General features: G+C 41.4%; 1 protein-coding gene across 3 annotated transcripts; it reads right to left on the bottom strand.

Annotated features, from left to right (window-relative positions):
- Positions 1–259: 259 nt before the first annotated feature.
- top2b (DNA topoisomerase II beta) lies at positions 260–26,778 on the bottom strand. 3 transcript variants are annotated; one of them, XM_076754431.1, is made up of 36 exons: positions 26,265–26,778; positions 24,796–24,960; positions 23,318–23,408; positions 20,923–20,986; positions 18,413–18,558; positions 18,208–18,305; positions 16,778–16,990; positions 15,214–15,387; positions 15,020–15,121; positions 14,765–14,902; positions 14,518–14,656; positions 12,925–13,082; positions 11,750–11,875; positions 11,550–11,660; positions 11,183–11,288; positions 10,972–11,081; positions 10,258–10,350; positions 9,804–9,918; positions 9,566–9,687; positions 9,137–9,285; positions 8,703–8,934; positions 7,730–7,864; positions 7,393–7,593; positions 7,021–7,216; positions 6,831–6,922; positions 6,360–6,515; positions 6,130–6,213; positions 5,218–5,412; positions 5,008–5,134; positions 4,396–4,548; positions 3,374–3,581; positions 3,095–3,177; positions 2,211–2,306; positions 1,794–1,925; positions 1,613–1,698; positions 260–740 (listed from the first exon to the last, which is right to left on the bottom strand). In XM_076754431.1, the coding sequence occupies exons 1-36, from the start codon at positions 26,304–26,306 to the stop codon at positions 576–578; spliced, it is 4,803 nt and encodes a 1,600-aa protein (XP_076610546.1). In that variant the 5' UTR covers positions 26,307–26,778; the 3' UTR covers positions 260–575. The 3 variants fall into 3 exon arrangements, with proteins under 3 accessions (XP_076610546.1, XP_076610544.1, XP_076610545.1); XM_076754429.1 differs by having other exon boundaries at positions 24,796–24,972; positions 26,265–26,443; XM_076754430.1 differs by having other exon boundaries at positions 1,794–1,922; positions 24,796–24,972; positions 26,265–26,443.
- Between the last annotated feature and the right edge of the window lie 62 nt (positions 26,779–26,840).

The raw sequence follows: 26,840 nt of genomic DNA, 5'->3' as shown, positions 1-26,840 counted from the left end.
GTTGATTAGACCTGTTTCTAATTGAAGAATAGCCTCAAACTGCCTTCCTCTCTGTGAATAAGAGCCCACTGGTTTCCACTGAGACTGACCCTCACGGAGGCACAGTAAGTACATCACAATAAAGAACTACTGACTCCACTTGAGGGGACCTTTAACTACTAATCTCACTCTGAAATTTATCAAAGTATTATCATAAAAATCATTTTAGGTGACTTCTGTGTAGCACTGCTCAGTCATGAAAGAATCAGGCCAGCAGATGGACATTTCATTGTTTACTTTCAACTTCAGGTTCAAAAAGTTACATAGTATTTTAACAATTAAAATGTGCTAAAGCACAGCGTTCTAAACTTCTAAAAGCCGCTTCAGACAAATACAGAACATTTCAATGAGCATTAAAAAAAAGAAACCTGTATATGTATAATAAAAAGTGTAAAACACCTACACATTAAAAATCATTGAACATCACCATTAATGAAAAAAAAACGAAACAGGAAATGTACAAAAGTCTGTGGGAACACAGGGAGGAGGAAACTTCCATACAAGCGGAGTGTGTTTGAATGTGATCAGAGGTTGTTTTAATCGAACATGTCGTCATCGTCGTCGTCTTCCTCCTCCTCCGACTCGTCGAAGTACTTCACCTCCTTCTTGGCCCGGCCCGGTCTGTCACGGGACGGGGCGTTCATCGCGCTCACACTGTTGCTGTCATCGTCCTCGTCATCGGATGGAGGTTTCTGAGGTTTCTGCACAGGGAGACAGTAACAACACTGGTTACCATTTAGGTTAACGCCGCACTGGTTGCTGTCTAAGGTTCCTCGGGCTGCGTGTACTGCAGCGGTAGAGGAAGTATTGTATTCAGATTCTTTGGTTAAATGTCCAGTGCGTGGGATTTAGAGGGATCTAAACACTGATTTTACACAGAAAAATGATGGAAGGACTGAAGTGTACTTGTGATATATGCACAGTATTTGAAGATATTAAAAACTATTTTATTCTCTGTTCTGCAGTTCTTTCATGCTATTTGATGCAATCTTGGATTTCTACAACCGATGATGATAATTATTTCATCAGTTAGTTACCATACAGTCTGGCCCTCCCCCCTGCTGTCTGGGGGTTGGGAGTGTGATGCTGAGAAAGCTCTGATGAAATATTCAGCTTTAAGATTTGAGTCAGCTTATATCCTTTCAAATTCAGAGGTGCTTACAGAGCAGCTCCCTATAAGGGCAAGTACAAATAACACTGCTGGTTTGAATGTTTCTGATAACATGGAGCTATAAGTGACATTAAATATTAAGTAAAGGGTGTGTTGCAAATTTCCCCCATGTCCAAACTGTTTACGTACAGGCGATCACAACATTTGCGTGAGAAGTGATGTACACCTCTTTCAGGGCCTGTTTAGGGCGTAACAGTTCCAAATGAGACCCCGGGTCACAGCTCTTAAACAACCATTTTAAAGAGATCCTTTGCAAATAGCTGTCTTCATGTTAAATGTTTATGTAAAAACACGATATTGGCTAACAGACTTTCCCATCCCTGATGTTCACAGCAGCAGCTTAGAAATGCTACATGTCCAATATCAGCACTGCATGTGATAAACACGAGCAGATATACTCACTCTGCCGGGAGGTTTTGTCACTTTCTTCATCGGGCTGTAATCCTCTTCAGAGCCGGAGCCCTTCCTCTTCCTCCCCCTGCCTTTACCTGCACACCACAACGAAATGTGACCATTCACTATCAGCAATGTGAATCTGATTTCTTTCGTTGTGTTGTAAGAAAATACAGACTCTGTGCTGTACCTTTAAGAGCTGGTGCTGGCTTCTTGGACCCAGTGTCAGAGTCAGAGTCCCAGATGGATTTATCTGGTTTCTTTGCTTTTGGTGCTGGTGGCTTCTTGGGTTTGGGAGCTGCATCAGAGGGCTTCTTAGCTGCTACAGATCACACATAAAGGTCGATCAAACCTGACTGTTAAATGCTGCCTGCACATAGTGACTTATCCATCATTATCCATACGTTTTGCAATAATATCATGCTTTGATGGGTTACACAACGCCTTTCTAATGTTCATATCACACTCAATGAGCTTCGCTTTAAGTGGCACTGAATTCATGAACAAGTCAGTAATTCCTTTAGATATCACCCCCTCTCCCCTGTGTTACAGTGCTGGCTGTGATGCTGCATTAGAGCTCCCTCTGGTGAACACAGTGAGTCACTACCTTTCTTTGCTGGCGATAGTTTGTCAAAGGCAGAGCTGCTGGAGTAAGTGGAGAACACCGGGCTGTTGTCTTCTTCACTGTCAGACTTGGACCCATCTACAAGACAAACACAGGCCAACGTTCACCTGCTGCTCTTTCTGTGCAGATCACTCCTGCATGACGAGCCGACATTTTGGAAAGTGTATCATTCAAATTTGCACATTTCATCCTGAGACTAAATGTAATTTTATTTAAATGAAGCTTTAATAATGTGTGTGAAAGCAGAACATTTACATTTGCTTTCATCACATTTTGTCATTGTTGCGCATGGTTCAGTGCTTTTCCCCCTGGGCTACAGTTAGCTTTCTTATGACTGAGTCTTCTGTGCAGCAAAGAAATCAGATACTGTTGTTTTAAAGGAACACTGAGAACCTATTAAAGTTCAGCATCAAACACAACTACAACAGAAATTTCTCATTTTATGCAGAGTTCAGTGCAATTTGTGCAGCAGCCAGTACTCAGTATACACTGTCAGCAAATTGTTTTTGAAGAGAAAATGCCAAAGTTCTCTTGTCCCAGCATCTAAAATGTAAATGCACTCAGGTTTTCTTTGTCTGAAATGACAATAAATTGAATATCTTGAGTTTTAAACTCCTGAGTGGAAAAAACTTTGTAAAATTGTGATTGTTCACCATTTTACAGATTCAACTAATACATGACAAAATAATCAATATTGGAAATAACTGCTTTCTGCAGCCCTAAGCAGTACAGAAAAATCACTGCTGATTGACAATTATTCATCACATAGACTGAATAATCCTAACCCCAAACCCTGCACTGCTGTGCGTGTTAGAAAAACGCTGTGGACAGGTGCGACCGCACACTAACACCGAGCTTGTACTCACCGCTGTCATTGCTTTTTTCAGAGAAGGCTGACTTAGATGAGAAGATGCTGGTTGTCTCTTTCTTTTTAGCTACAGGTGCAGACCTTCAGAGGAGCAGAAACAACGTATTCAGCATTTGTCTTCTATAGATTTTTATTAGACGGCAGACAGAAACAAGGGACTGACATGCAACACATAGAGGTTAGATTTGGACATTGCAGACGTCATGGTTATGTGGAAAACACAAACACTCCGTTTCAACATGTTCAGATGAGCTCCTGACTGTGCCTCAAGTCTTACGTGGGCTTTTGCTTGGGGGGAGAGTAGGAGATTTCGTTGTCGTCATCATCGTCGTCATCATTATGGTCATTGTAGCGCTCCTTGGTCTCAGAGGAAGCGAAGTCGTCTTTAAATGACCTCACGGGAGAGGAGGCCACATCGTCGTCACCGTTCTCCTCTTCGTCAGCCTCCTCCTCTGAGAAGTCAAATGTGTATTTTGGCTTGGAAGCTGAAAGACGGGAGCAGAGTCTGTGTCAAACCACATTATTATTGCTGTGGATTCTGCTGTAACAATAATTATTCATGTTGCAGCTGGGTTGCATCAGCCTGCGCCCTCAGACACTTGAAGCCAACACAGGCTAATCAGACTGAGGAAAGGTGTACCCAGCTCACAAGTTATTTTTGGCCCCAGGCCGCTTCAATTGAAATGAAATGCTACCAATCACTCTGCAGCAGCCACCTGGTGCTGACGGTGGACCATATCAAAGAACTTGTACAAAAGCGAGACAGAAGGCTGGGAAATACAGAACGCCTGCTGTAAGTGAAAAAAGACAATATTTCAGGAACGGCTTAATGACTCGACAACTTTCATTGATTCCAAATCTTTGAAAACTAAGTACAGGAAACAGATTCAGTGCCTCTCCTGTAAAGGATAAGCCTGTGTTTTTTCTCCAGTTGAGGGCTGGGTGATAGAAACTAATAAGAGTCCATGAAGGCAGCAGGACAGTGTATGTAGCATTGAGTCAAAATAGACTACAGTGTGTGTGTTCATGGTAATGTCACCCAGTGCAACAGCGTGGCTCACTGTCTTTTTAATAGTTTTTGGCTAACAATGCAGCTTTATGGCACAGAGAAAGAAGATATATCAGGCTTTGATACACACACAAGGGGGAAAGTGTGGAAAATAATATTTACCTATTAACATTTAGCCTGAAAATAGCTGCCACAATGAGCACTGCACTATACTGGCCTGATGGTGGTGCTAGTGAGCATTCATACTATATTTAACGGTATCAATGAACCAAATGAGGGCCAAACTTTACCTGATGCCCTCTGGGACTTGTTCTCTCGGGGGATGATGGGCTCACTGCTCTCCACTTCACTGTCTGACTTAGACTCGTCATCAGACCAGGGGTTTCTCTTCTTCACCTTCTTGGCAGCTTTGGGTCCTGGAGGTTTTCTCACTCTCGGAGCTCCTGCAACGAAGTAAACAAGACTACCCAACTGTTTGTTGACTGTCTGTATTCTCACTTAGAACTGAGGAGCTCCTAGTAGTTCAATAATTGATTTCACTTTCTTCACTGCACTGCAAAGCATCAAAGAGGCCCGGGGTAAAAGCTACTTTCAAACCAGTCCAACACAGTACGTCTAGGAGACAGAACGCTGCATCACTTCTGGATAGTTCCAGTTGACAAATATGTTTCTATGAGGATAAATTATTTATCTACTGATACTGCAAGTCCCGTTTCATTTCCCTCTACCTCAGTCTTCAAAGTATCATCTGAAAAACATTTTGCATTTTTCTATTTGACCTTTTGAATTCAGTACTTTCACATTTGGACAGAAATGGCAATCGCTTAATCACTGAAACCTTGAACAGGAAATGAATTGAACATGCTTGATGCAATAGTTGAAGCTCTGAGTTTAGCACTGACCCGGCTCTTTCTTCTCTTTCTTGACACGTGGAGCCTTTGGTTTGGCTACAGAGTTTTCTCCTGTTCCTCCCTCACCGCCCAAAGCATCATCATCAAACTCCAACTTCACCGCAGGATCTGCATCACCCTGAAGAGAAAACACAACCTGTAACAAACCTGGAGCCCTGCTTCCCCACTCTTCCATCTAAGTGTTACATCAGCTGCCGTTACCTTCTTCTTTTTGGTCAGTTTCTTGGCTGCATCAGATTTGAGTGCCTGAGTTGGAGGTTCCACTCTGCGTCCAAATGGAGAGGGCATGGTCTCCTCCAGGTTCATCTTCTTCGCTTTAGGTTTGCCCACCTTCCCCTTCACCAGTTTGATGGCCTTGCCTAAACTCTGCTCCTCTCGCTCCACGGCCTCCAATTTCTGACAGACAAAACACAGCAATTGTAAATCACAGCACTGTAAATTCTCAAATAGAAGCCAGTATTGAAATAATGGCCGAGGGCCGAGCTTCATGTACATTCCCACAACACTAATTCCATCAGTTCAGCACAGCCCTGTCAGACTCCACAGCTCAGGTTCTTTTTGTAGCAGATACAGTTTTCATTCCATCATTTACTCCAATAATTTCCAATTTTTCTGCTCGGTTCCGTCAATGACTCTCAACACTTCCTGAAGACATTTCAAGTTAAAAATCTTCTAGGAGTGGGAGGGATTATTTCCTCTGAGCTGCTGGAAGGCTTTTCATGTGAAGCAGTCAATAAGTGTTGCTTTTCATTGACAGCAGCTTAAAGGAATAGTTCTACATTTTTGGGAAATATACTTTTTATGTTTTTTCGGGTGGAGAGTTAGATGAGATGATTGATATCAGTCTCAGGTCTGTTCATTAAATGTGAGGCTACAACAAGCAGCCAGTTTGTTTGGCTTTGCACAAACACTGGAAACTGCTTGAGTGTTTGATTATGAGACATTTTCACAATTAGGTTTTAGGTTCAGTTGTTTACAACTTCACAATATCGTGCGACCAGTGGCTGAAACCACATCAACCCCTGAAGTAAACTATCAAGTATCATCCCTTATAGCTCAGCAGGTGTTACGTGTTACTGAGACAACAATAAATGGCTGAAGCACAAAACTTACATCCAGCTCCTCGATGAATATGGCCAGGTCCTCCTTCCACAGATCTTCTGGATATTTCCTCTGGAGATCATTCAGCTCTCCTCTCTGTACATCAGCACACATTCACTTTGTCAATCAGCACGTCACTGCACGACGTCAAACATTCAGTCTGAACTGTGGTCCTGGATCACAGTCGACTGAGCAAAGCACTGTTAGAGCCGTGGGTCTTACAAAACGATGATTAGTAATACCTTTTGGTCCCTCTGCTTGAGCAGCTCATCCACCTTCTCTTTCGTCAGGCACCACAGAGGCATGTTGAGGATGTAGTTGAAGTTTGGCCCTGACGAAGAGCCCGAGTCCACCGAGCTGTCGCTGTCATTTCCATCTCTGTAATCTTCTTCTTGAGCCTGTCACAGAAAAACAACAAACATCTTCTCATCAAACACAACCTAACTCATGCTGCTTTCTCCACCTTCTGCCATGATCAGTGTGTAGTTACTGGCATGCTGCAGGAGCAGCTCCCTCTTGTGTTTGTTTATAGTTACAGCACAGATTACTATAAACCTAAAACTGAAGCCATTTGTTTTTGGAGCATAGTTATTTATATTACTTATTATAAGCCGAATGAATTTTTACTTTTGGTCACGCTGTTGCAGTGTGAAAGTGTCTGTATGTGTGTGTTTATGTGTGTGTGGATCTCTGTCCAGCCATTGTAAAAGTACCTTTTCTTGAGCCTTGGACCAGGCAGCCACTGGATCTGACTCGAAGCCTTTCTGGACCAGCATGCGGATCAATTCACGCTTGGATTTGTTCTCTGTTAGCATGAAAAAATAAAGGTTAAAAAGAAAACATATTCAATCACTCACTGTTGCATGAGACTCTGACATATTTTGGGGATTTCAGCATTCTCACCAATTGTAATTTTTCCTTCTATCTTCTCCAGTACAAAGCGAGCCTGGTTGGAGAGCTTGGCAGCCTCGGCTCCCAGGCTGCCCACTAACCAATCCTTCCTCAGTTTGTAGTAGTGCAGGCGGAGCTCGAAGAACTCCCTCAGGATGTCTTGGACTGAATCGTACCTCTTCAGACAACCCATGTGGTCAAACAGCACCTGAGGATCAAGTGGTTTAAAATCAGAAAATGAAAATGACAACTTAACCCAGAAAATGTAGTGGAAGCCTGATTTTAAAAAAGGACAAACCAGAGAGGCCAAGCCATGGAAACAGAAGACCGAAAACACTTTCCATGATTTGGATTCAATCTTAGGCTCAACTGAAATCACATTACCATGGAGTTGCAGGTAAGGCTGGACTGCAGCTTGAACACTTTGTGAAGACCAGCTGCCTCAGCCTGGGCCAGTTTCTCCTCAGACAGGCGAACCACAAACTTGACTGTGGCGTCCGTGTGGTATTCCTTATAATCACTGATGAGAGCTGGTGTTTTGTCACTGCCCTGCAGCATGGGCTCCAGCACGGACTCCTTATAGGCCTGCAAAGAGGGAAGACACACAGTTTTTGAACAATACTATATCTTTAAAGTGTTTCGTATGGTGACCAATTAACTTCTTGCTTCGGTGAAAAATTTCCAATATAAGATATCCCAGAGAGCAGAGGCTGAATTGTACCTGTGTCCATGTCCGAACAGGAAGCTCTGTGATCTCGATGGTGTTTCTGTCTATGACGGACACCTCTCCACTGACCAGGTACTGATTCTGACCCAGTTCATGGATCACCCCTTTGAAGTTTTTGTAGCTGGGAAGCTGTTTGGGGGAAACAATTGGACAGGGAGGAGAAGTGAGATACTGGTCTAACTGTCTGCATTCACACTACAAACAACAAGCCACGGAGGTCCATGAGCAAGCAGGGAAGCACAGCCAATCTGTGTTACTGCCAACATGCTTATCAACTAAGAAAATGTGGTCAAGGCTGCCAGAGAGGTTCCTTTGCTTTGTTTCCACAACAATGTGATTGAATTTTAGGAATAAGCACAGTTGGGCAAAACTACATTCACACTCTCTACATTTTTTCTTTCAAGCAGTGCAGAAGTAAACAATTCAGATTCAATGTACCAATGAGCTGAAATCAGACTTGTGGCATTGAGACATTTAATCTTTTACATCTTAGACTCTCTCTCTCATAAGCTGTGGTGGCTCATTGAATTCAGGAGAGAATTTCCTGTCCATATTCTCTTTAACAAACTAACTTACACTGTCTTTCAAACAATCCTTGGTTAATTGGTTGATTGGTTAATACTTTGGGTAATTATTGGTAAATCATCTATCATTCCGCATGTAATTTGTTATATGGCAATATTGATATACAGTATCCAATAAATGTCGTGATATGGTACAATTTCGAGAAATGTAAACATGGAATATTTTTGACAGCATTAAAAACCTGACAAATAAAGGCATGTCATTACATTGACACACAGACATCTGGTGATTACCTTAATGACATACAACTGTTCTGGTTTGCAGCATTGCCATTATGGTCTAATACAACCAGAGATAATAAGGATAAAAGCTAGCACAGTATAAAGTGGACATAAGAGATGAATGTCTTCTCTGTCATGCTTCGAGTCCTCAGACTGTTTACCATTGGCAGGGGGTCCTGGTGGTTGAGCAAGCGGTTGAGGTTGTTGACGATCTCTCGGGGATCGTAGTTGGGGATCTTACATGCCCAGCCTGTCCCGATTCCCTCAGCACCATTCACCAGCACCATTGGAATGATGGGAATGTACCACTCCGGCTCCACTTTCTGGTTGTCATCGTACAGGAATTTGAGCAGGTTGGAATCCACCGCTGGGAACAACAGCTTGGCAAGAGGACTGTGGGAAATGACGCCACCATCATCAGACTTCCATATTCAAATGAATCTTTACGCTATAGTTTGAATAAAGGTTCAAACAAGTAACTAATTCTGTGAAAAATCGTACAACTTGTCATAAAAAAGGCATAAAGAAGAAGAAGATGATGACGTAAAATATTCAACTGGCTAAAAGAAGAGAATCCAAACTGTCGTTGCTTTACCTGAGCATGGTGAAGATGTAACGAGGGCTGGCAGCATCTTTGCCTCCGTTGATGCGAGTACCAAACTGACCCAGTGGCTGCAGAATGTTCACGTTGTTACTGCCCACGAAGTTCTGTGCCAAGTTCACTATGGTCATCATGAGAGCTTGCTACAGGGACGAATGGGAAATGAGTAGATTCAGATTAAGATCTGCTGTGATTTGAGCTTGAGGATGTAAAATGGTTAAATAAACACACACATTATTTTAATATTAATATGCCAAACCTCATTTACAGCTTACACCATTGCCAGTATAAATGCATTAATTTACACCGGGTGGAATACTGGATAGAAACCTCAAGCTAGCCTGCCAAATACTCATCTTCCTCTTCATTACAACCACTCTCAATACATGTCGTCACATGTGGAAGACACTGAGCTGACCGTACCTCTCCATGATGGTAGGCTGACATCTCTGCCACTGAGCCGGCCAGCTGTGCGACCTTCACTTCCCTCTTGTCATTCCTCTTCAAGCAGGTGAACAGCACCTTCCTCTGGCCTGGCTTTAAACCTGGAAAGACCACACACATTGTTGTGTTTGTGGTATTGAGTCTTTCAGTATGGCTTAAGGAAAAGAAATTCCCACAGCAGCACGCCACACTGTGCACAGAGACTGAGTATACAAACCATCAACCAATGAGGGAATGGATCTCTCATTGTCGGAGTTGGAGAACAGAATCAGCTCTTTGTTGATGAAGTCATTGTAGGAGAGGTGTCTGGTCTGAGTTCCATACAGGTATTGCTGAAACGAATCCAATAAAAATAAAAATGAATACACATACTTTAATCAGTGGGATAACGTTTCATCTTTTAGATTAGCTTTAGCACAACAATAAGCCTTCTTAAAGTTTCACAAAATGTCAACAAATCCACAAATCATTGCAGATTCCAGGGACATTTCCATTTCTATCGGATATCTGAGGAAAACCACACAAATTCCACCAAATCAGAGTTTGTGAAGCTCAGGCCAAAGAATTGCCATTAGAGCATCACACACACAAGAACACAACATCTTTGCGCACACACACATCTTGACTTTCTTTCCCTCATCACTGCCACAGCTTTGAGTGAAGCCACAAACCTCTGGCAGGCCATGCATCCTCCTCTGGCGTCTGTCCTCCATGAAGTTAGTGAGCCACTCCTTCCTGTCATCTGTCTTCTTCTTACTGAAGGCCTGGAGCAAAACAACCACAACACTGCAACTCAGCCCCCATTTACTACATACTTATTCAACACAACTTCTCCTGTTCAAAGCACACAGTCAGCACCAGCTCCTTGCTCATCTTTGTACTCTTCTATGCTTATATTTTGATTGGACACATTCTGATTTAAAACACAATTTTGCCAATTTTACTCCTTATTTTATGTTATTAAAGCATGTTTGCGTGGACGCATGTGCTTAGAAAACATTTGCCATTTGAGAACCTTTTCTGTTAAATGCGCCAAGCTTTTGTTGACATGGTGAGGTGTTACATTGCTAAGAAATCTCAGGCAAAATACTGGCACCATTAGCAAAAAACATCATAATGTTTTCACACACAAACTGTATAGGTGTCTTGGTCCATTGCCAATATAGAGTCATATGCTTGAATAAGTAACATAAAAAATAGAACGCCCTGTACAGTATAAAGCAATCCAAAAGAGCATCCCTGCCACAAATATCACCTATAAGAGGCCAATAATGTCAGAGCAGAGCAGAGTTCCTTGTGTTTCACTGTGTGTTAAACTGGAAGGTTTTTTTTTTCACACCTCCGCTCCCCTACAGAACTGTATATAAGTGTGGCGTTAAACTCACCAGAGTGATGGCAGCATCATCCTCTGCTCCACTGTATCTGAACATGATGCGATGCTTCTCCATGTCAGCAAAGTATTCCTTTGCCTCTTTGCTTGTACTTGTACCCAAACCTGGAATGCAAATGTCAAAACAACAGATGGAACTACAGAATTTCTATAATTTTTAATTAATGGAGTTTATATTGATATATTCAAATCCGCGAGTTGCAAACCTTTGTAGTACTTTATATGCCAGGTTTTATAGTTCTCTGTCTGTTTCTTCCACTCATCGAACTCTGGAATGCTGTAGAAGGCCAGCTCCTGCTTGTTCTTCGTTGCCTGCACACAACAAATGAACATGATCAGTGAGGCACTGTTTTATTGCACGTTAATGTTGAGTTTTACTTCATGCAATTCACCTGTGATATAAACAGTATCCCCACAGTTAAGCATTTCACTCCTGCATCATTTCTGGACTCATGATGGACAGAGAGAAAGGATCCAAATTTTGGGCATAGCAGAAGGTCTGGTGCACTTAATATGTGTGCTGAGATGCTAATGTACAGGAGGTATGAGTGTGTGTGTGCACCTCTCTCTTACTTTGACAATGGGTGTGATGAACTCCTCCAGGAATGTGTGTTTCAGTAGGGACGGCCAGTTGTGGTGGAAGAAGTTAATGAGGAGACCTTTGATATGGGAGCCGTCTTGATCCTGGATGACAGAAGACGAGAAATGTTAAAAGTATTGGTCGAACAGCCTTTAATTACGCTACAGCTGTGACTGTCCACGAGGCAGGTCACCTGATCCGTCATGATCATGATCTTGCCGTAGCGCAGGCTCCTCAGTGACTCTGGGTCATCATAGCTCTTTTTGTATTGGAGGCCCACAATTTTGATGATGTTGTTAATCTCAGCATTTTCCATGATCTGTTGACAAAGAGAAGGTAACGTCAGATGCAAGACAGAACATAATAAACATTAAGCAATGATTTTCTACTAATGTAGAATCGCTTGATTGTGTGAAAGGGATTATTATTGATAGGAAGCAGGACAAAGGGATACCCATGTTAGATTTCTAAGTGTGCACCTGTTTGCTGACAAATGGCAGATTTGGCAGATACTGAGTGGTCTGACAGTACACTGATATCAAAGACTGAAAAAGGAGCGCGGCCACACTTCCCCTTCAGAACACCTTCAAATACTTTCTCTTCTTTCCTGCACTGTGTCATGTTACATCCAGTTCTTCAACAATACACTTTGAAAGTAGAAAACTCTGCACTTTTCATTCTCAAAGTTGCCATAAATGTTTAATAATGTTTTGATCTACTGAATGAGAGGCACAACTTCATCTGGGCTTCCTTTTCAGTCGAGCATGTTGGGGCACAATGACCTCTACACAACATTATAGTCCCAGCTACGTATAACATTTTGGCTGCAGACAGTGCGGAGTACTGAAGACAACCATAGTTTTCTGTATATGCACAAGCCAGGAAACACTTGGATGTGGGAACACAGTGAAGCACTCATCACATCATATTACCCTTTTCATTGCTCAAGTTCACATTTATTTTCCTTCTACCTGGTTATCAGTCTTTCTGAACTGTACTCACACAGAGCCAGATTCCACATGGCAGCCCTTCATATGTTACAGCTTTCTGAGTGACTGGATAAGTGATGTGTGAGTGATGTTCCTCCAGTGCGAACACAAACTGTATGCTGTGTGCGGAGCTCTGTAAGCTGTTTCTAGCTTCCATGAAAGCTGACATACTGAAGTGCTGCTTGTCAGAATTAGAGCTCAGACCCATTCATTCTAACATGGCTCACCTTTGCAGCTCTGTCTGTAAGCAAAACTTAGTTCCAACTGATTTGTCACACTGTTGCTGTCATTTTGCCCACAATCTGCAGATGATGTAGTCATTACTACCTTCCCTAACACATTACTTAGGGAGAAATTTCACAACCATCCAGTGTCATACCTGCTTGTGCGTTGCCTCTCTCACGTTGAGGATCTTTCCCCTCAGTGGGAACACTCCATAGCGATCACGCCCGATGACTCCTAGTCCAGACACAGCCAGGGACTTGGCTGAGTCTCCCTCAGTGAGGATCAATGTGCAATCAGAGGAGTGTTTGCCACCTACGACACGGAAATGGGAAAATAAATAACTTTATCACTGTGTATCACTGTGTCATTTTCTGGATGCCTATGAACCAAAATTTCAGTAAATTCTCTGATAAAAGTCACATAACAAGCCTTTTTCACAGCAATCACTCTGGTTTGACCTGGGAAAAGCACAGGTGTTAACAGATGTCTCAAGGCAATCCTATTGGTTAAATTAAAGCCGATCCAAATCCGATCCTTTCTTTACTGCATTTCCCCCACCCCAGCCTCTCAGTGCTGAAATGCCCACAGTTCAAGCATTTCCTGGCATATGCAAGTGACAATTAGAGTGTGTGAATGTGAACATTTATTTGGGTGCACCAGTGCAAGTCTGAATTCTGATGGAGGTTGACAAAATGCACTGGTCTACTGAGCTCAGACTCTAACCTCTCTTTCTCCTTAGCAAAGAGCACTGCACAAAACATTCAGGTAAGAATCTGATTAGCTTTGGTTTTGGCAGATACCCAATATTAAAAAGACTTGGATCTGGATCAAACTTCAGTGGACATCTCCAAACATTAAGGACTGCTTCATAACTGTGTGACAGCGACCCGGCGTGAACAATAACAGGACCTTGAAACAGACCTTGAGGCAGCCAAATGGAATTCAGCCATTGCTTCTCCAAGTTTCTGTTTAAACAGAAAATACTGTTTTTCTTCACTAATTCCAACTGCTACCTCGCCATCATTTATTTGCTGTAAAATGACCTTTAATAATGCTCAACACTTGCTGCAAATTTCATATTAAAAGCCTACCAGGATATGGAGGACTCAAAGACTTTTAATGTGGAAACACTGGCGAATAAAGTGTTGAATTTCACTGACAATAGATGAACAAAAAGGAGCAAATTAGAGTGACAGAAACAAGCTACTGGTGCTAAAAACAGAAACTCGGAGGAGCAGAACAGTGAGCATGCTACGACTCTGTTATTGGGGTTAATGGTGTAAAAATACACATTATCCTGAATTTATCATGACAAGAATGAAACATGAAAAACGTCTCCATTACCAGCAGCCAGAATCAAGAGATGTGTGTCTTAATAAAATATGCAAAAACACACTTAGAAAAAAAAATAGAAGATTAGAAATAAAGGCCTGGTTGAGGTAAATAAAGGCTCTGACCACCACTAAAAAATTGATGGTATATTTCATATTCAACCCCCAACAGTGTTAATTAAGCCTGTATCACATATATCATGATTAAAGTCATACCCACAATTTGCAAATAGTGCACTCATAAAGCCTCCTCATGTCTTTAAAGCAGCACTTCACAACCAGTAATCATGTGGTCTGTCACCCCCCCACCAATATACATAAGCATTTATGATTCAGTGTAAGAGGCGACAACCACAGCTCAGATTGTGGTGGACATTCAGGGCACACATTAATAAATAATCACGCTGGTTACACACCGGCATCATTGGCGTCATCTAGCTTGGGAATGCCTTTGATCTTGCTGTGCTTCACAGATGAGCACTTCTTATTCAGCTGCGTCTGAGCTTTGAACTTCACCCAGTTGAGTATACTCTCAACGATCCCACAGTTGGTTGCCTGGTGGTGACAAAGAGAGGAAATCCTTTCATGACTGGTGCCCAGCTTCTTAACATGAGAAAGCTAAAACAGAGTGAGGTGATAAAAGCGAAAGAGAAGCGTCCTTACAGCCCTGATAAACTTTTCTGACAAAAGGCACTTGGACCCAAAGCTCTTGGTCTGGAGTGTCATGTTCTCCTTAGTCTGGGAGTCAAAGGAGGGGTTCTCGATCAGCGAGTTCACAAACACCCAGATGTGGTTCTTCACCTGAAGCACAAATGAGGAGGGTCAATCAGATTCCAACACACACCTGCAACAATTAGAATTAGAAATTTAAAAAAAAAAAAAAAAAAAAAAAAAAAAAAAAAAAAATCATAATCACACCTGGAAGGGTTTGACTGACACTCCTGCCTTGTTCTTCTTCTTCACAACTTCAATAAGTTTGGCCACTATCTGGTCCACCACATAGTCAACGTGTCTGCCACCCTGAGACACACAGAGCCTCAGAGTTAGACGTGGTATGAGGAAACGTGGAAGCAAACATTAAAAATGTGCTTCTATCACACATATTTAGATACCTTGGTTGTGGCGATGCTGTTAACAAAGCTGATTTGTTGGAATCCCTTTTCACTCATGGTGAGGCAAACCTCCCAGCGATCATTCACAGTCTCGTTCACCACCTTCAGTGCCACACCTGTCTCGTCCAGTTTGTCCTTCACATACAGATCCACATAGCTGCGGAACCCATTGACCTTTAGTAACAGACAGGACAGAGGTTAGGTTCCAGAAGTAATTGCTGAACACCCCAATTACAATAAAAAAAGAGTACATATACTTCAATCAGTGGTATAATGTTTCATCAGAGTGGTTTTAAATTAGTTTTAGCACAATTTTTATTTATTCAGGGAAGCTTCACAGAGAGGAGGCCTGTCGTTTTCAAGAATGATTGACAGCGTTCACACAGTTACAAAGTCACACCTGGAAGCTGCCAAGTACAACCACAGTCTCCTCTGCTGGCCAAGGAGCACATCCACTGGAGCCATTGAGGTTAAGGGCCTTGCTCAAGGGCACTGCAGTGGTGGTAATGAGGAAGGGGCAAGTTTTCACTTTCAATCCTTAAACAATAATCCTCATCATTTAAAATGTAAAAAAAAAATTAAAAAAAAAAATTACAAATGCTCTCAGGCCTGTCATAAGTCATGGACCACAGCTTAAGAAAATGTGTTATAAATGACTCTAGATAATAATATTTACAAAAACAACAAATTTAAGAAAATTGTAACAATTCATTGAACTGCCATTATATCTTCCCATGACAGATATGGTGGAGTTTACTCCCTCAGTGCAACTGGTGAAATACATCTTTATTATTATTATAGATGAAGAGACTGACACACTGATGAAAGACAAAAACAGAAAGTCTCGAGGGGTGTTATCTGTCACCATTTGTACTACTGTCATGAAAACTCATACATATAAACAAGTATGCACGTGTTTGAATTTGCAATCACGGTTTAACTTGAAGGCCGTCCCACTAAAAACACATTTTTAATGTTTTGCACATTTTAATGGTAACCAACAAAATGCTCAGCAGCATAAAGTGACCTTCACCCCTTCAAACTTTCTACTTCTACTTTTTCTTATATATGACTGTGTTGCGTTGAATGATGATGCCTCTTCTTTCGGGCCTGTGAGGCTGAACTTCATGACCATTCTAACTTAGAAAGGTATAACTATTAGAAGTAGCCATGTGAAGCACTCCACAGAGCAGAGAAGGTGAGTACTGTGCACCAAACATTTCACACTGAAAGCCTGCAAGCACAGGTAGAACTGGTAAGGTTTTAATGTGAACACACAGGTAACGGAGGTGTTGTGTTTTAACAACAAAGTAGAAGTAGAACTGACTTAAAATAACTAGCGAGTGGGAACAGTATTTGTGTTAAAAAATAGAAGCTCAAAGCAACAGAGGAGTGAATATTTCATGATTCTGTTGCTGTAATAAAATCTGATCAATATTTCTGGGCATGGACTAAAACACAATGGCTGATACCTCAAAAACACATTCACTTGTGAAAACTGTAATGACTATTAAACATCAAGTTGAGCACAAGAAACAATAATAAGATGGAGAAAGAGACTTACAGGTAATTTTTTCCCATTCAGCGTGACTTTGACCCCCTTGCAGGAGCCAGCTACATCATATGCCCTGCGGGTAAGAAGTGCTACAATATCCTTGTCCAGTTTCTCCATCTTGAACTTTGCCAGGTCTGGCTGGAAGGTCACACAGGTGAAATCATCCCCGTCAAAGAACTTGATCTTGGGGTCAGAAGTCTTGCTCATGTTGTTCTGCCACGTCTGAGGACAGTAAAACACATGGTAACATATCCACAAATCCACTTGTAAATGATTTCATTTTACATTTTTGATTTCATTGATTTGTTAATATTTTATACACAGGTAGATGCATGATCATCTTAAACTCAGACCACTCCCATATCCCATCAGGCACGGCGGCGTTGCATTCCGGCTGTGACACGGCACTCCAGAAAATGCTTGTGATTTTCCTAAAATGCTGCAGCATGTTTCAGGAACAGCTCTTTGTTTTGCTCCACAGAGCCTACATGCCTGTCTATTTTTGACAGAAGCCACATCAAGCTGAACAGAGCAGACAAGCCAGGCAGGAAGACACAATAATGGCAAAGGGCATCTGGTCAGTTCTCAAAATAAAACACCATGTGTAGACTCGTGATCATATATCTACAATAAACACAATTAAAATAGACTAAAAAAGAAATAATTGAACATACATAACATACTATCCTATGGTAGAAGGACAGACATCAAGTCCAAAACAACAAAACTGGCAATGCAAAACACTCAGAGAGGTTTCTGAAATGCTCTTGTGGGGTATGTATCTGTGCAGAGGATGGAAGAAAACTGCATCGCAGCTGTAAAGCAACGGAGCCGTGCCGGATAGAATGGCTGCATCACTATATCGATTGCATGTAGTCCATCTCCCCAACAGCTGTGATATGAAACACCTGATGACGTAATTGTGCCCATTCAACACCAGAGGGTGATAATATACACAGCCTTACCTCAGATATGACCACATATCAAAACCCTACAAAACAGCAATTACTTCACTGTCAGGGCTTTGTATTGGTATTTGTGCAATCAAGTCAGCTGTTAGTGTGTGTAAGCAAACAATGCCTTGGGTGACTATGAATACATTAAAATTGTAGTAAAGCACATTAGCAGCTTCTACAGCCTGTGAACACAACTAGGTTCTACTTATACAAAATCTGCTGCATTTACTGTCTTTACAGCGCAAACCAGTAAATCTGCACTGAAGGAGGAAGATGATGAAAACAGACTGTAATCACAGACTGTTCATCCTTTAGTGGAAGAGATCACCTTTGATAAAGTAAATGTTCTATTTGTGATAAGCACTAGGAATTCATCCTTAATTTAAATCAATCCTGATGATGAACGTTCAACCCTGGTGTCATTTGTTCTGTGGCATCGCTAAATCAAACGATCAAAGCAGATAACAGACAAGACATCCTCACCTGCTTGAAACTGTGTCTGTATTCCTTGCAGGCAGTTTCCACTGTGAACTTGGTACTGAAGATGTTGCAGAGCTTAGCACCGTACCCATTCCTTCCACCTGGGGCCAAACAAACAGTTTGCATTGAAGACATCAGTTAGCAACATTCACCGTCCTAAACTAACTTCAATAAGCACTGATAAAGATGGTACGATGGCTCCTCTCACCTGTGACCTTTTTCTCATCATCATCATAGTTGCTGGAGGTGAGCAGGTGACCAAAAATGAGAGCTGGGACATACATCTTCTCATCCTTGTGCTCCACCACAGGTATTCCTTTACCATTGTTCCAGACAGACACGGTGTTGGACTCACTGGTGGAGGCAGAATAATGGGCAGGATGAGTTACAGAGGCTGCATGGATGGCACGTAAACACACAGTCTGAAATATACTCAAGTGTAAGACCAGGTATTGAATCTCAATACTTCTTTGGTACCGACCAAAATGTGTCATGGCCACCACAGAGATCAAACACTATCAAGTACATAGCTAGACTCTGAGTGCTGTTTACTTGTTCTTTAATTAAAGCATATTTGATTTAAACGATACTTGTGCAAATGTTAGCCAGATGGTGAATTGGCTCAGCATTTGCACTGAAGTCACTTAATTACACTTAACGGATTCTGGTTACAGTCTATAGGGTTAATTGCAGCAGTAGTTGAAGACACAAAAATCAAAGAGAAAGCGTTTACAGGAACCTACTCTGAACCACAGTGGTTGGGAGAATATACATCGTGGGGCAAATCTACATCATCCCGTCCAATCCTTAACATCCCTGTCCCATCTCTCCATTGTCTCTACTGCATCTGCTGAGGCTGTTAGCAGTTCATAGCTCTGCAACACTGTCTTGACCATGATCAGATTAGGAGAACTGAAGTTGCTTCTGCTTTCAATGTCCGCTGGTACAAAACATACACTCCAGATCACGTGAGTGAAACTAAACTAAATGAGAGTCAGTCTGCAACTACAGGGTCCAACATAACCCATGGCCTGATGGCCCAGGCTAGTAAAACTTTATGCAGAGCACATTGATTGCAGACCAGTCAGTGAGTGGAATAAAAAACGGTCACTCTTAGAACAATGGAGTGGACGTGGGACTCCAGTATATTACCTATGTTGAAAATAAGTTTAAGTTCAGAACTACTGCTCATACATTACAGTGTTTAAAACCAAAACAAGACTGTTATTGAGGGAGTCATCTCATCAAGCAGTCTAGCCTTATTATGACACACTTTGCTGAGGTACTTGTGGTTACATTTCTACGTAGCCAATTGCATTGAGCTAAACAGCTGACATTATAGTAACTTCTGAGGCTGTGTAAAGTTTCGTACCTTGTACTAATATAACAAGAAAACACATCTACCACTGTTAATGTGAGGTCAACACAACAGCTGCTTACTGTATCCATTGCAAATTGTGGGTTCCAATGTCTTCGTGCCCAGCACAGACTTCTCTGCTTCACCTGCTCACTGCTGAGTGACTGTACTGAACTTAGGTCAACTTTTACTGTAGCTGACCGTCTAAAGCTGTGCGGGCTTTTGCACAACTCTCCAAAGTAGAGACAAAATAAGTCACGACGTTTTCTCATGTTCAGTTTTACTCAAACAACATGGATGGTAGTCTAATCAAGTGTGTGACATCATGGGCTCTGACTGAACATGCAGAGTGCCTGAAGGGGTGTGTTTGATTTATTGTACCCATTCTTGCCAAATTTGTGGGCTGTGAAATTTATCTAATGTCTTCTAGTGTAGGGGAATGATTGAAATGTCTTTTTACCACAAGAGTTGGCACTTGATAATGTCTTGCAAATAAATGACAGTATGTTCTTTCTGTCACTGTTCTATCTATGCATATTCATCAAAATGTTGGGGGACCAGGCCAGAGAAAGAATACAGTCAATGGTCAGGACGTAATGGTGAGATGCAGGTCTGGATCTGGTGGAAATGCACTTTTTAATATGTAAAGATGATCTTTTCAAAAAATATGACATCTGTCCGTGCTCTCCTCCCAACTCTGATATTATATGATGCAGTTGTGGTGACTCACAATAATTGATGCTCAACCACAAACAGGCTGAGGGATCCATGGAAAGGAGCATTAACATCTGTAAAAAACCGCATTAGCAGCAAGGCTAATGGTATCATTTATACGGCAGTAGACGTTAGAGAGAGCAGCAGCTCGGCTCAGATGTGGATGCAGGTGGCAGGGCTGACAGTGAACCACATAAAAACAAATGATTCACACAAGTGCATTTCAGCAAAGGCTCATTAAACTGTAGCTTTGCCTGGATCCACATCTAAAACCTCTTCCATGTACTGCATGTATTCAGCAAGCCCTGGCTACATCCACAGCATAAAGAGGACAGCTGTCTCAATACAGGCAAGGACACTATTCCAGCCAGACTGTCACCATCACAGCTTAGTGATAAAGAAAACACGTCTGAGAAAAAGAAAATCATTTTCCTTCAAAAAGGAGCTGTCTGTCAGTTAACAATGTAATGAGCTTGTAATACATACGAATAAATTTGCAAGACATTCTGGTGAAAGGCTGGTCATGGGACAGGAAAGAAATGATCAACTTTGACTAAAAATCCAAAATGTGGAGGTCACAGACAGTCTTTTTTTTTTGTCAGGGTACTTTGTGTTTTTGTATTGAGATTATGAATCATTGTACTCACGGATCAATGGTGATCTTAATGGCTGTCATGTTCTTGTCTCTTTGTTTGTTGTCTGCTGCATTGACTGTCAAGGAAAAAAAGCATCAAAATAAAAAGTTACACACAGACGCATCCAACATGGTGCTCACATACTAACTGAACTGGCTACCACTCATGATTATTTTCATCATCGGAATCTTTCCATCGGTTTTTCCAATTAATTGCTTAGTCTGTAATGTCAGAAAACACCAAAAAGTGTTCATCAGAATTTCACAAATCCCACAGTGACATCTTCAAATATGTAGTTCTGTTTGACCAATAGTCCAACAGGAGAATAAATAGTCCAAATATATTTTAAATTATAATTATAAAGAACAGAAAAGGGCAGAAAACTCTCACATTTGAGAAGCTGGAACCAGATGTTTTACATTTTTGCTTGTTTTTACATTTTGATCAATAACTTAAAGGACTAGCCAATCAATGATTAATCAACAAGTTGTTTGAGTACTACACTAAACTAAAAAAAAAGGAACTTTAGCTTCTGTTTTTGCTGAGAGTGAGTTTGACTTAAATATCTGCTCCTGGCCTGTGCCTCTTGTGTAATAACACAGGCACAGCAGTAACATCCAGACAGTGAAACAGTGTCATTAATCAAACACCTTTATAAACACACAAGCTAAGAGGGCAAAGTGTGCAGAGATGAAAGCAGTCATTAACAACACTCCCATGTGGTGAGCACAGTGTTGAAGAGCATCATTTAAAAACTGATTACACTGGTGCACTTTACTAGCAGAGGCATCAAGCACAGCATTACCTCCACATTTCAGTGAGTCATTAAAACTAACATGCAACAGATATGCTGTACAACTGTTTCATTAACCTTTATTTAACTGAGCTGACTAAGCACTTGCTCTTTACCAGGGGACAAAAATAAGACTCCACCTTTGACTGAGTTGCCACAAACACAGAAATTATTTCTCTGTCAATTTTTTTGAAAAATGTCTCCATTCAGGCTGTAAACGGTGCACACACAGGCAAGCTCAGAGGGGAAATAAACTCCACCGAGTCCTGGACCAATGCTGCCAATAACAGGCTGGGATTCAGTGCAGCGCTGAACATTTACTTCTTTCTGCATGCAACGCTGGTGCCACAGAGGCTGAAAGTTTTGTAGCGCAGGACACAAAATTGTAGTAACAGTATAAAACACCTGCTATCATCTCTAAAAACAACCACAAGTAGTGCAATTCATCACTTCAACGGGCACAGAACTGGCTAAGCACACTGATGTTGCAAACAGGGCACCATCCAATCCTTTACAGGAAATGCTTTCAGACAAACATTTCCTATATTTGCCCACAGTGGTCAGGACATCACACGTCTTGCTATAGAAAACCTCCACATATTACTATATTACAAATAAGCAGCACACATCTCCAGAAGTTTATATCATCATACATAGAATATTATTTGTATTAGATTCTTACTGATGATACAGCAGTGGTTAATACAAACAAACATGGGAAGTGGTGTAACAACTAAACACTAGAATGCAAAAGAATTCTTTCTTCTTTAACACAGCGCAACAGAGCATGTGGGCAGACATCTGTCTCCTCCAATCTCATCTGAAGCCTCCCCGTGCCAGCCTGCCAGAAATGTACTCTCTCTTTCAACTTTAGTGTTTGCAGTAATTGTGTCTTCTTCACTTAATTAAGTCTTCATTTATTTCCAAAATTAACAAAATTATATCATGACAGCCACTTTTCATGCAGTCAGAAAACAGAATATGCTCAGAAACTAATTATAAAGTTCATCTTGAGGATTATGAACCTAAGTTACTATGGAAATAAGATGAAGTATACTGATGTGAAACCCTGCATTTTTAATTTAACCAAGTATCCTCTATCTTAAAAACATGATTTCTGGCATTTGTGACAAACCAAACAGCATTAGGATCAGCAGAAAATTCAGTGAGTTATGATGATTTTAATTGTGGACAGATGTCCTGCGTTGATAGAATTAGTACATTCCCAATTTTGTGGCTGTTCCTTAGTGATTGTGAGTCTTGGTTTTTGATGCATGGTCTCTACGCAGCCAGAGAAATGATTGTAAAGGCCACAATACAAGTAGAATACCATTGTGCCATCGATTCACCTCACAATCAAGTGGCTCTTCCTCACACACATTGCACACCGTATCACACACGTGCTTCAGCGATTCATTCATTGCACAGACCAATTTCATAGCATGTGCAACATACCGTATACAGCCCTGCAGTGAATGACTCTGCATTTTTATACTGATAATGAGCCTTCAATATCCCACCTATAGAGGGACAATCTCAAATGACTAATGAGCCTTTATATTAAGTGTGCAGATCAGAGTGCCAAAGGAAGATGAACAGTGTGGATTCACTCACCAAGAATTTCATCAAAGATTTTGTACAGTCCAGGAACGTACGTGATTTCCCTCTGGTTCATTCCAATGTCTTCATCAAAAACCCACATTTGCTGAAAAAAGAAAAAAAAAAGACACAATAATTTTAAGTCCAGAGTGGACGGCACATTATCAGCAGTGAGCATAAAAAATTCTGCTGGAGCAAGTAAATAATCAATATTTTAACTTGATAGATGACTTGTACGAGATAGATGAGCTGTATTGTTATTTGCTCCTCCTCAGTGAGGAATGACAGCAGTTCTCCAATTTCAGTGTCAGGCCAGTATCTCAACATTTTCCCAAATCTGTGACCAAAGCTCTTTTTAGTTGCTGAGATCTCCTTGAGCTCATGCTTGGTTACATGCAACCCCATTCCATTTAAGAATATCAGATTTTGCCTGTCTTGTGTTCATCTTCTAGGTATATAGCAGCAAAATTTGTTTTTTTCTGTGATCTGTTGGAATTTGCAAGATGAAAAAAAAAATGGCTAAAAGTTGTTTTGGCCCAGGATGTGGCTTCAGCTCCAGCATGTCCTGTCCGGTTTCATCACCGGTGTCATGTTTTGTGACAACATGGATTTTGCAATACCGTCACATCTGTGATAAAAGTTTTAGCATATGAAAAACAATGTGCTTTACTATGGCTGTGATAAGCACGACTCTGTTACTGGAAAGTAACATTACAAGCAACACACGCCAATTTCTCCGTTGGCTGCCTGAACCAACACAAAAGTCTTCATCACCTCCCACCATGCGAGAAAGTGAAGACTCAATGGATTCATTTGATGGAAATGTTCCCACATCAATGACCAAAAAATTCTAGGCTTATGTTGTATGTGTCCTAATTATTTTCCGTCAGACTGCTTTGCAGTCCAATAGAAAACAGGACTCACTCCAAAATTGAAGCTCAAGGATGGATCGATATTTATATCGATGTTTATTTTGCTGGCTAGCCTGTTGAATTTAGCGTTAGCGCGTTCCATGGCTAATGTGGCTACTAGCACCTATTGTAGACCTACCTGCTGGAGCAACGCTGGAGTATTTAATGAGAGAAACTGTCTGAATGTGAAGCCTCATTTAGAAGTCTTGTAAAACACACTCTTCCCAGTGTGGCTTCAGTGAGTCTGTCATTTAGCCTATAACTGATTATGTAATTTTTGAACAGATCTCATGCAAACATGACAGGTTAAAAAATTATTTTAACAGGTTAAGATTACTACATTATCTGTCTGCAATGACACTCTGGAGTAGCTGAAGCATCAACCAGCTTTTTGTGACTACTCGTAATCACACCTGGGCTGTGCTGAAAATGCTACTAAACTGTTACTTAGTCCTCAGTGGGCAGTTTGCCAGAACAACTTTTACAAAGAAATGTCCAGAGGCTCTCTTGTAACATAATGTCCATCTGAAAGGGACTCATCAGTCTGTCCCTGAGGTCAAACACAGAAGACCATCTGCTCACCTGGGTGATGGGCTCCACACTGCCAATGTATGTGTCTGGACGGAGGAGAATGTGCTCCAGTTGGGTCTTCTTCTGGTACACTCGCTCCACCGACAACTTGGAGCCTGCCTTGTCTTTCTTGGCCCCTTCCATCTTGCCGGCATCACCTCTGCCATTCGCAGCCTCCTGTTTGGCAGACTTGTTTTTGTCATTAATCCGCACATAACTCTGCTGTGTGGTGCCGTTGACAGCAGATTATCAGCACTCACAGCATAGAGAGAACGCCCTCATCCTCTCTGTGGCTCTGTGATTTCAGTAACAGATAATCCACAGAAGCAAACTACTGGTCAATATGCTGCAATTGGAAGGTAAGGGTGGATTATATTGTGTTTACACTTAAGTGTGAAAGGGAAGTAACTACAATCAATAACAAAATGGATTGACTTGCATTACATTTAATATTTCATACGCAAAACTAAAAAAACGCCTCGTGGAATGCAAAAATGTAAACATCTGCGAAATAAAACACTAACAGTTTAGTTGAACATGTACCACAAATTAATCTTCAAAAAATAAAATAAAATAAAATAAATCAGGTAAACTTTACAAAATATCAATTGTTAACAGTGCCTAAAAGCTGTTCTTCAAAGTTTCTAATGGCTAACTGTCTAATTACACAGCATATAACAGCGGATTTAAAGGTACTGTGCCCACACTTTAATGGTGTGTACACACTATGACCTGTGACAACAGCCTCTGAACAATGCAGGGTGCAATGCAGGTTTAACACATGTTCAGTGGACCCACACACGTCTGCTGTGTGAATGGGGTATGACTGCCTCTTTCCACTACTGTGTTTTACGAGGGTAATTACTTACAACATGGATTTAACTGCAAGTTATTGTTAGTCATCTCGCTTAAAGGCACATAAACAACTGCAGGTCAAACCACACTCGTGTGTCCATGTTTTTAGTGTCCATGTTGATGAAGGTGCAGATAAGGAGACTATGATGAGCAAACACTGACGCTACTCCTGTATTAAGTGTCGACCCCTACGCCATTGAAAATCCCTGCTCATTCGCAACGGTACACATCTCCCACAGCACACTTCCAGGACTTGCACAAGTTAAACAAGTTCAGCTCAAGACGTAACGTCAGCTTCAAAACGATTGACTAAGTTAAGCAGCATGTTTGAAAACAGTGAGTTCACTCCACTGCTCCTCACCGGTAAGCACCGGGGACTGAAGGAAACTGCAGCGGAGCTCCAGCCTCTGAAACCCGGTCAGAATTTAAATGGAGACCGCAGCCAACTGCTCTTTAACAAGCGTATTCTGGAGCGGAGAATATGGACTTGCTAACACACTTCAATGCTAGCTTGTGCTTTTGGCGAATGGGTTCATTGTGCTTAGGCGAACATAACACTTCCACTGTTACAAAAGCGCCATTTAGCTGATAAAACTACAAGTTAGTGAGTTGTATGACAAACTTACCATCCAAGCCAGCCCCCCGCTTCCTGCTGCGCCGTTGGACATCTTCCTTTGTGATCCTAATATTTGTCTTCAAATGTCGTAAATTCCGGTAAAATTAAAAGTCCGTCTGCATAACAAATGTCTCAGTTGTTGAAAGGTCCCCAAACCTGTTTATCTCCCATGTTCTTTCTCCATTTGCCTTAAAGATAATCCTTTGAATGTCGCAAAACAAGCTGAGGAGGGGAGTGTATCGCGGCTATTGTTAAAATCGACAAGCGGTGGCACAGTAGGCCTAAACTTCCAACAAAGATGCTAACCGGGCTACTTGCTGCAAAATAAATACTGTACAAAACAAATGCATTAAATACGTTTACAATTCCATGTGAAAACTCAATAGAATAAAATAGGAGTTTAACAGAGATGCTCCGAAAACGATATACTTAAATACTTTTCATTTAGAAACAAACGAATATTAGCTAGCTGCAGCACTCGCTGTCCGGCTCCTCCATCTGCAAGATAGACGGCGAATCCTCTCGCAGACAAATCGACCAATCAGATGGCCGCTTTTCAGAGGCACCGGTACTTCGACCAATACGA

This window comes from Chaetodon auriga, chromosome 17, assembly GCF_051107435.1.
Source record: "Chaetodon auriga isolate fChaAug3 chromosome 17, fChaAug3.hap1, whole genome shotgun sequence".
NCBI classification, from domain to species: domain Eukaryota; kingdom Metazoa; phylum Chordata; class Actinopteri; order Chaetodontiformes; family Chaetodontidae; genus Chaetodon; species Chaetodon auriga.
Note: the sequence above shows the minus strand (reverse complement) of the source record. Positions and strands in the feature narration are given on the sequence as shown.

What these genes read in the sequence shown, in the direction of transcription:
- top2b (XM_076754429.1), bottom strand. Translation starts at nt 26,306, where the DNA reads ATGTCCAACGGCGCAGCAGGAAGCGGGGGGCTGGCTTGGATG. An exon ending in TGTCAGTCAAACCCTTCCAG is followed by an intron (nt 14,903 to 15,019) that starts GTGTGATTATGA and finishes TTTGTGCTTCAG; the next exon opens with GTGAAGAACCACATCTGGGT. An exon ending in ACTATCGCCAGCAAAGAAAG is followed by an intron (nt 1,926 to 2,210) that starts GTAGTGACTCAC and finishes TGTGATCTGTAG; the next exon opens with CAGCTAAGAAGCCCTCTGAT.